Consider the following 9,805-nt stretch of genomic DNA (forward strand, 5'->3'; position numbering starts at 1 on the left):
ATTTTTTTTTTAAATTTTTTTAATCTATACTATTATTAAAAATAAAATCTTTCATTTCTTGTATTGCCGCCCAAACACTAGAAAAGGGTTGGATTGATTATGTTTTTATAGGGATATTAGTATAATAATTACAATTAAACATGGGTAGTTGAATTTTTTAAATAATAATTACAAATAATTCGTTCAGATATGGAGAATGAGTTAAAAAAAATAAACACGATATGGTGAAATAGGTTGGATTGATTATGTTTTTATAATTTATATAATTGTATGTCGATCTAAATATTCTTAAAGTACTATTACAACTAATTTTTTTGATATATATATATATAATCAAAAAATTAATTGTCATAATATTTTAAAAATATTTGGATCGATATACAATTATATAAATTAAGTTATAATACTATGGGAACAAAATAAATTATCATTCATATTCTTCCGTGTAATTATTATGGTAATTTTATGGTAATATATCTCTCTCTCTCTCTCGCTCTCTTTCTCTATCATTAAGAAACCTCTAAAACCTCCTTACTTGCATCGCTTTTGGACCTCCTGGCCCGGCCCAACCCTTCGACCGATTAAGCCCTCCGAGTGTTCTTCCATTGGTTTTCTTCATTTTCTTCTCTCTCCATGATAATTAATTGTTTCAATAGCACCACCAAGCATGTTCTTTTCATTCTCAAACTCTTCTTTGAACGTGTTCCACAAAGCAGTCCATTGAATAATCTCGTTAACCAAATCCGTAGCCAACCGACCAACCATCGGCCAACCCTCGACGTGCCACCTGTCCATCCCTCCGAGTCCTTCAAGCTTGTCCATCTTTCTCCCATACTTCATGTCGTTCCCGTTGGTCTCACCTTACTGATTCCGAACTTTAAGTATCGAGCCTTTAGCCTATCCCCCATCAAAGTTAATATTGAAATACAAAATTAGAGTGAAATATTCCATTGCTAATGCGTGGAATAGTGCTACATTTATATCATATTCAATGTTTTGAACTTATATCTTATTAACATCTTTAATTTTTATATTGTGCATCACACGGAAAGCATAACTTAAAAATTAGACACATATACATGTTATATATTTATTTATTTTTCAAATTTGATTTAAGTACACAATTTGTATTCATAGGCACAGAATTTCACAACATAAAATACTAAAATTCATAACATAAACATGCATGCACAATTACTATTTTGTTTCAGGTACAAAATTCAAACTCTTAAAATATATAATTTCATAATACAAGACAAAAACTCTTAACATAAGATACACACATACATCAAGATTCACAGTTCACTGTAAACCCTAGTTCATGGTATAAGGATTTGATGCGGTAGACTCCTTGATATATAATTAGGTCTTCTTTGAGATCTTGAAGTGAAATCCATCTGGAAATCTTATGATAGGAGCTCTCACAATTCTGCATCTCTTCACCCGTTCCCATCTATATAAAATCACAAAAGTATTCAATTATTGATATATTTTTCTTTCATATAAAATACAATGAGAATAAGAAGAGTTTTTGTCCCACGAGTTAAATAACATTCGTACACAACGTACTATAAAAATTATTGTTACATATGCACGACTTATGCTTTCCCTTTTTGATCCTTCGATGAAAATTAATACAATGAAATCATACTGTATTTTAATTTATCTCATGACTTTGACTAAAGTCGATGTCAAATAAAAAATTGCACGTCCTACAATAGCATGTCATGTGAATTGATATTTTTGTCCATAAGCTTTGATCACTAATTATAAGTCTGCAGGCAAATTTTAGTAAAATTTTATTGAGTTTTTCACTAGAAGAATCAAAATGAAAAAAATTTAGAATCCAGTCATGCATTTAGAACGGCCGTTTTTATAATTATGAACCAATAATGAAAATGTCATTAAACTCGTGGATCAAATTATGGATTTAGTTTGTACTTACTTGTAATTAGTGACCAAGACATGTATAAAGAAGGACAAAAACGCCCTAGCATATTCTGCACCAGCACATTGCTTCAATCCATACCCAAATGGCATGAAATGCTTAGCAGCACTACTTTGATCAATTTTCTTGAAAACCACCAAAACAAAAATATCAGCTTTGGCTAGACAGATGAAAATACAATATTATTTTATTTTATTTTTTGTGTGGGGCAGTGACCGGTAAAAGACCAAGTCTAAGTACCCGGTGGCTGGGGATCATGGACGGATGCCGGTAAAATCCCTAAGGATTGAGTCCAACACCCAGCTGTCTCGAATAATGTGATGACAGTCTATAAATAAAAATAAGTTACGCCTTCACTACTAGATATAGCTTTTGGCGTGAGTGGTAAGCGCTTGATTCTAACATTTTGGTTAGGCCAGGGTTTAGGGTTTAAGTATTAGACCTGCCAGCGCCATGGATTGAATGCAAGTGGATCTTCAAATGTATCAGGGTTTAGATGGAGAGCAGACACAGCAATCAAGATGACCCAGCCTGATGGAATAGTGTATCCTGGACACGGATAATGTTATCCCGGTTTTCAGTATCAAGTTTTAAACTTTTTCCTCGATTTAGAAAGTGTAAAAATAGGTTAAAAGGCGTATTTCTATAACCATACCATTGATAGGAATATCTGTAATGGCACGACGAAAAAGTCCAGGAGCAGTATTCACTAGCCTCAGGATTTCATTTATAACCTGCAGGATCATAGAAATGAATTAATACCTAATTTAGGCATCTTGATTTAATTCTAAACATCTTTATGTGTTTAATTGGGTTTTAGACTTTGATGGTTTTACCTAATTGAATCTTCGACTGATAGAATCAAGGATTAAATCGAAAAAAAACTATTATAGTACGTCGAGGACTAAATTATGTATTAATCACTATAGTCCAGGACTAATTTGGGTAAAATCATTTTACTCGAAGATTAAATTGAGTATTAATAGAGGAGAATTACTAAGCGATAGTTACAGGGGACTCAATTAGGTAAAACAATCGAAGTTGATGACCAACAATAGTCGATGACTAAATTGAGTATTAACTCTTATACAAATATTTGCATTTTTTTTTGGGTTTTCTTCAAAAGGAATAACTTAACATACCTGCAATGTGAATGTCATGGACTTGTACTCTTCCCAAGTGAGAGGGGCATCTGGATTCTCTCTGTTCTTCAAAATGGTTTCATGCTCAGCCTGGATTTGAACTCACTTTGTTATGTTTTTTCATGAAAATAATAATGTAAAATGTGCACTATTGGAAAATTCATGATTTCCGATCAAATTAGAATTGAAGCTTAGGATTTCTAATTGTTGAATTGGTAACACCAACCACTGATAAAGTGGTCATCAGAAAATTTGTTAGGGGCAATCTTAGCTAAATCGATTCAACATCTGGCTTGGTAACCACAAGGTTCTAAGTTTGACTTATTGGGAGTTGCTTATTGTCCTTCTTGATTATGTGTAACTTAGACTGATTTATCTTATGTAATTGTGATTCTTTATCGGCTAGGGTCACAAGATGGGTTTCTCCTAGAGTGCACTTTCATGTTGAGTAGCAAATACGGGCTTCCCAAAAAAAAATCAAAGAAAATTTGTGCGGTTGGACTAAACAAACTAAAAGATGAATAAATTTCTGATTATTCATCAAAGGTGGTCGAAAATACTGACCGTCCACCTTATTTCCAACCACCTTTGATGAGTAGAGTTCTTTGTCAATTAAAGTTACAAGGCGAGTTTCACCCAAACTCACCTTCATTTAAGATAACAGATTAACAGCTGCATGTGAATTTTTCATTTATGATAACAGATTAACAGTTGCATGTGAATTTTTCTAAAAAAATAATTAGAGAATTGGACTAATCAAGATAACATAGAGGAATAAATTTCTAACTACTCAGCAAAGGTGGTGAGAAATATCGACCACCTTTGATGAGTACGTACGTGATTAGAAATTCTGACTCTGTTCAACTACCACTAAGGATGATCGAAAAAGATGAAAATTTTCCTAATTCTAGTTTCACTTTTTTGGAATGTAGTCCAAAATTGAGTGTTTTGACAGTGGTGTACCGTTAATAAGGGATTAAGGGAAAGTTTATATTCTTCATAATATGCCAATTATTAATGTCAGTCTTAAATTATTAGTGGTGTAAATGTTGCCCCTTAATTTTAAAAACAATACATACATTGCTCTTACCAAGTGTAAATATTGCCCATCAATTTTTAAAACAGTACATATTTTGTCCCTCACATACGGTACGGAAGGGGCAATATATATATGTACTGTTTTTAAAATTGAGAGACAACATTTACAATTCAGGGGGTGATATTGATAAGTGACATATTATGGAGGGACATAAATTACAATTTTTCTAAGGAATCAATTTGGTTGACATGAATGGCGGTATACTCTTGTTCTTTAAGAGAGGTTGGGAGCTCGAACCCCTCTTGTATGAAAAAATTAATTTGGCCAGTACTATGTCTCTTAATTGGGACGATCCGGTGCAAACGAGGATTAGTCTAAATATGATACGGACTTAAATGTGCCTCCTACCGTGGTCTGCTCAGGACACCACGTGGTCTAATCCAAAAGAAAAAAGAATTAATTAGAAGCATAGTTGTATAGTACTGACAGTTAGTTCCTCCAGGACATTAGGATGTTCTGCCAGCAACTTGAAGATGAATGCCAGTGCGGTCGACACAGAATCAGACGCCACAAACAACAGACCAAACAACAAATGAACCGCGAAATCCTCTGACAAGAATTCCATGCTCTCCATGTCTTTGATCAGATGCTCCAGCAAATCTTCTGCTTCTTGATGTCTTCCTCCTCTTCCACTCATCCTCTTCCTCAACACCTCCCTCATCGCCTCGTTAACTTTCTTCTGAACCTGCAGATCATATGTTCTCGTTTAAAACGCGACGTGTGCTTCAATTTGGTATCAGATCATCGCCCCGAGAATTTAAATACTATACCTGCATGCATTTATGGTAAGTAGTCCCAGGGAGGTTAATTGGGAAGGACATTAGTCCTTGAAGCAGGTCCTTGTACATGTTACCAATTGTGGAGGATGAATCTTCAAGATCCCCACTGAATATTTGGTTTGAAGCGAAATCAACCGTCATCTGTCACCAACCAAAATCCAATCAAACAAGAATAGTAGTGTATATACGTACTTTGGTCCATATAGTTAAGTGGACCACAAATAAAAAGTACACTATTTAAAAATATATTATTTGAGTATTGAAAGTGCATTATCTTGCATATATATTATCAAGGAAAAATTATTATTTTGGTTCTTCAATTGTTTCCCAACTGTCAATTTAGTCCCTAGTTTTCAATTTTAACTAGGAATTGTTTAAAATTTTGTCAATTTGTCCTCGAAGGGTTTAATTGACGAAACTTTAAACAATTCGATGATCAAATTAGTTGAAATTGAAAACTAGAGAATACATTAACAGTTGAGAAACAATTGAGAGACCAAAATAGTGAGTTTACCTATGTTATCAAATAATGTACATCCAATACACAAATAATGTATTTTTAATATATTAAAAATGTACCTTGTATTAATTGAAAGTACATTATTTTGTATATTATCAAATAATGTACATTCAGTATACAAATAATATACTTTTAGTATATTAAAAATATACATTGTATTCATGGAAATTACATTATTTGAATACTAAAAATACATTATTTTGTATACTATCAAATAATATATATTCATTATAGGGAAAATGGCATCTTTAGTCCCTAAGTTATAGGGGTAGTGTAGACTCGGTCCCTAAGTTATGGCTGTATGCGAGTTTAGTCCCTCAGTTATTCACAAAGTGGCGAGTTTAGTCCCTTAACATTAAATTTGACGAAACAATTTAAAAATATTCAAAATTTGAGGGGTAAAATAGGAAATTCACATTTTATTATTATTCTTATATCAAAACCACTTTTACAACATTATTTTTTCACTTCTTAGCCTAATTATTTTCAATATTTTTCATTTTTAAAAGCATTTTAATAACTTTCAAATGACTTGTTAGGAACGTGACTCTCGTATAACACACTTAAAACTTAGCACAAATAAAGAAATGCATGATCATTGTATTTAGGTGTATGAAACACACTGTCCTAACAAGTTTTTATTTTTTTACTAAGCAACAAATGTAATACAATTAAAACTTTTGAGATTTTTTTACACACTATCCTATCTCAAAATTTTAATTTTATTACATTTGTTGCTTAGTAAAAAAATAAAAACTTGTTAGGATAGTGTGTTTCATACACCTAAATACAATGATCATGCATTTCTTTATTTGTGCTAGGTTTTAAGTGTGTTATACGAGAGTCAGGTTACTAATAAGTCATTTGAAAGTTATTAAAATGCTTTTAAAAATGAAAAATCTTGAAAATAATTAGGCTAAGAAGTGAAAAATAATGTTGTAAAAGTGGTTTTGATATAAGAATAATAATAAAATGTGAATTTCCTATTTTACCCCTCAAATTTTGAATATTTTTTAATTTTTTCGTCAAATTTAATGTCCAGGGACTAAACTCGCCACTTTGTGAATAACTAAGGGACTAAACTCACATACAGCCATAACTTAGGGACTGAGTCTACACTACCCCTATAACTCAGGGACTAAAGATGCCATTTTCCCTTCATTATATGAATAATGTACTTTTAGTATATTAAAAATGTAACTTGTTTTCATGATCTATAGAAAAATTTGCTGTCAAATAAGGGATAACTAATAATGATACAAAGTTGTAACCACAAGGTCACGAGTTTGATCCCAACCTTTTTGCATTGAACAGGCCAACGGTTAGGTGTCGCCCAAAGAATAGTAATGGTCTTTTGCGGACTAGAATTATATATAAGACCAGGTTTATCCATTACACACCCTCTAGATAGTGGGCGCCGATTTCCCTTATCACCCAAAAAATAATGTAGTCAAGAAAAGTGGTGCAAGAAAAACGTACACTGATTCCTGTGGTTTTGAGCTCAATAGAGTCTTGGGTGGACCACTTAAGGAGGGCGAGCCTAATGAAAGTTTCCATTTGAGGGAGGAGCTTTAATTTCCTGATGGCCTCGACCCCGAAATGGTTGAGGGCTATATTCCTGGTATACCTCTTGGAGTTCTGCAATTCCTGACCAAACACTTTTGCAGTTGTGTCCATGGACCATGGCTCAATCAACTTCTTCTCATGTTTCAGAAGGAAAGTGTTGAAATCTGGGTCTGCTGATACCACCACAGGCCTGCCCGCGATGCTCGTTTTGAATATTGATCCATATCTGCAATAAATTAAAACAAAACCGTTATGATCAAGCGGTTTATCACTATACTAAAAATAACTGTACGATTTTTACTCTGGCTTTGATATCACTTGTTAGATCAAACACTTAACACAATGTCAAAATTTATAACTAGTAATGACGACATAATTTTAATTCTTTATAAACGGCCAATACATTTTTCAGGGGTTGGGTGACTGGCCAAACCAAAATTAAAATTCAATATTGTCAATATTTTAAATTTAATATTACTCTCAATGATATAAAAATATAAATATAAATTACATTTATAAACCATATTGCAAAATATGCTAAGCACTAGTCGATACCAAAGAACCCTGCCTAGCGCCTAAGCTAGCCGCCGCCTAGGCGAAATACATAAAATAAAATAAAATAAAAAGTAAAGATTGTGCGTGTGTGAATTGTATTCTATTAGCATACAATACAAATGATGAAATACTGAAACATAGCTTTATTAGCATGAATACAATATTATATTAGTGAAACAAAATTTCAACTCCATTTATTTTCTACACGTTGGCATGCACATATTAGCAAACTATATATATATATATATATATATATATATATATATATATATATATATATATATATATATAGTAGAGTTCAGGTGCGACGTCGACTTCCTATGTGGTCGGTGTGGTACACACCATTAGTGTTAACAAAATACATCATTAGTGTTAGAAAAATGCATAACACAAATATACATCATTTGTATATAAGTAATAAATAACCAAATTTGAGTGGGTCAATTGACCCTACTAGTTAACACATAGTTAGGTCGTCACGGAGGGTGTTGGACTTGGCCTTTCATCGGCCTTTGTCCAACCCAAAAATCCCCTATCCATGACCCTTTACTAGTCTTCGCTCAACAAAATCATTCAGCTGAAACATATTAGTTTCTGTAAAGATCACTGAAGAATTGTGGTCGAGTATATATATATAATATATAAAAAATATAAACATGTAGTCTCAGTACCGTTTTATCCTTGTGTTAATGAAGGGGTGGAGGTCGAGAGAGGGGCTGGGGATGGTTAGCTGAAGAGTCTCCCCTATGAGTGGCAGCCCCATGGAGCCTGGAGGGAGGACTCCATTGTTGCATTTGGGATTTCTCCATCTGTAAGTCCAATGCACGACCCAAATGGCAAGCAATGCGAGAGTGGAGTAGGCGATGGCCGAAATATTCATCTTGGTTAGCTCATCCAAGATAGATGATGAGAGCATAATTTCCATGGCTGCAAGGAAACTGAGGGAAGAGCTAGGATAGGATAGGGAGCTTTGCCTTTGTGTAGTGTGATTTTTCCAATATGATAGGAGGACAGTTTATAAAGGCCGGGATTGAAGTCAATCTCGATCAGGTAGGGATTATTGTCTATGGTCTGAAAACATATATGAATCTGCCTGCAAAACTTTTTTTTTTTTTTTTAGTACCTGCCGGCAATATTTATTTGGCCTACTTTAATTTTAATTTTGTGGGAAAAAAAATAATGTACAGAGTAGAAATTCAATTTCTATTGTTTAATAGGCAAGAATAAAATTATAAAAATTTGAAATTGAAGAAGTAATATAAAGACAAACACTCTTCTGTACTAATTAATACGGAGTAATAATAATAATACTAATAATAATAATAGAAAATGACAATTTTAGTTCATTAAATTATAAAAAATTATGGTCCACATATTGCGGTAAGAATTATAACAAAAAATATATTATTTGTGTACTGAGACATTATATAAAATAATGTACTTTCAATACTCAAAAACTTTTTCTAAATATAATGTTCATTTTTAATATACTAAAAGTACATTATTTGTAGATTGGCTTACATTATTTGATAGTATGATCCACATAATACTCAAATAATTCATGGACTAAATCTACAATATGGGTATAATTAATAAACTAACACCGCCATTTTCCGTAATAATAATAAAGCCAAATTTGTCAATACAATATATTTTTCCTTTCTATTTGGTGTGTAATTCCAATTCCGAGGCTAAGATTCAACCAAACAATGGAATTGTACCAGCTAAAGAATTACAAGGAAAAAGAATATAATTCCAATTCCTATGTACCAACATGTGATTTTGGAAGTTAATATGTTGTCCGGTATTGTACAAGGAATTCTGTCAACGGCATGCAAAAATAATAATTTTTTTTTCTATATACATTAAGGGTGTGTTTGGTAACCCGTAAAATGACTTTCGGAAAATATTTTCCTAGTTTTCAGTGTTTGGCAACGTCGTGAAAATGCGGTCAACAGAAAATGTTTTCCGTTGACTAAGGAAAAGCAGTTCATTTTTTCGGAATTGCCAAAATGGCCGTTTCGTATGTTCTCGGCCAAAACCAAGCCATGTCACCCATGGCCGGAAATGGACCAAGGAAATCGGCGGAAACATGTCGGTTCTACGTTTTTTTTTTAAATCTATTTTTTAATAAATAACATTATTTTAATATTATTATAATTTTTTTTTTATATTTTAAATAAAATAATTATAATG

The 9,805-nt window shown here is 32.6% G+C and overlaps 1 protein-coding gene across 1 annotated transcript; it reads right to left on the bottom strand.

Moving 5' to 3' along the window:
- Nucleotides 1–1,313: 1,313 nt before the first annotated feature.
- On the bottom strand, nt 1,314–8,541 carry LOC116020991 (cytochrome P450 87A3-like). Its single transcript, XM_031261578.1, has 9 exons — nt 8,281–8,541; nt 6,968–7,280; nt 4,960–5,109; nt 4,617–4,874; nt 3,091–3,180; nt 2,604–2,682; nt 2,391–2,497; nt 1,946–2,073; nt 1,314–1,453 (listed from the first exon to the last, which is right to left on the bottom strand). The coding sequence occupies exons 1-9, from the start codon at nt 8,532–8,534 to the stop codon at nt 1,363–1,365; spliced, it is 1,470 nt and encodes a 489-aa protein (XP_031117438.1). The 5' UTR covers nt 8,535–8,541; the 3' UTR covers nt 1,314–1,362.
- Nucleotides 8,542–9,805: the final 1,264 nt, after the last annotated feature.

This window comes from Ipomoea triloba, chromosome 5 (assembly GCF_003576645.1).
Source record: "Ipomoea triloba cultivar NCNSP0323 chromosome 5, ASM357664v1".
NCBI lineage: Eukaryota > Viridiplantae > Streptophyta > Magnoliopsida > Solanales > Convolvulaceae > Ipomoea > Ipomoea triloba.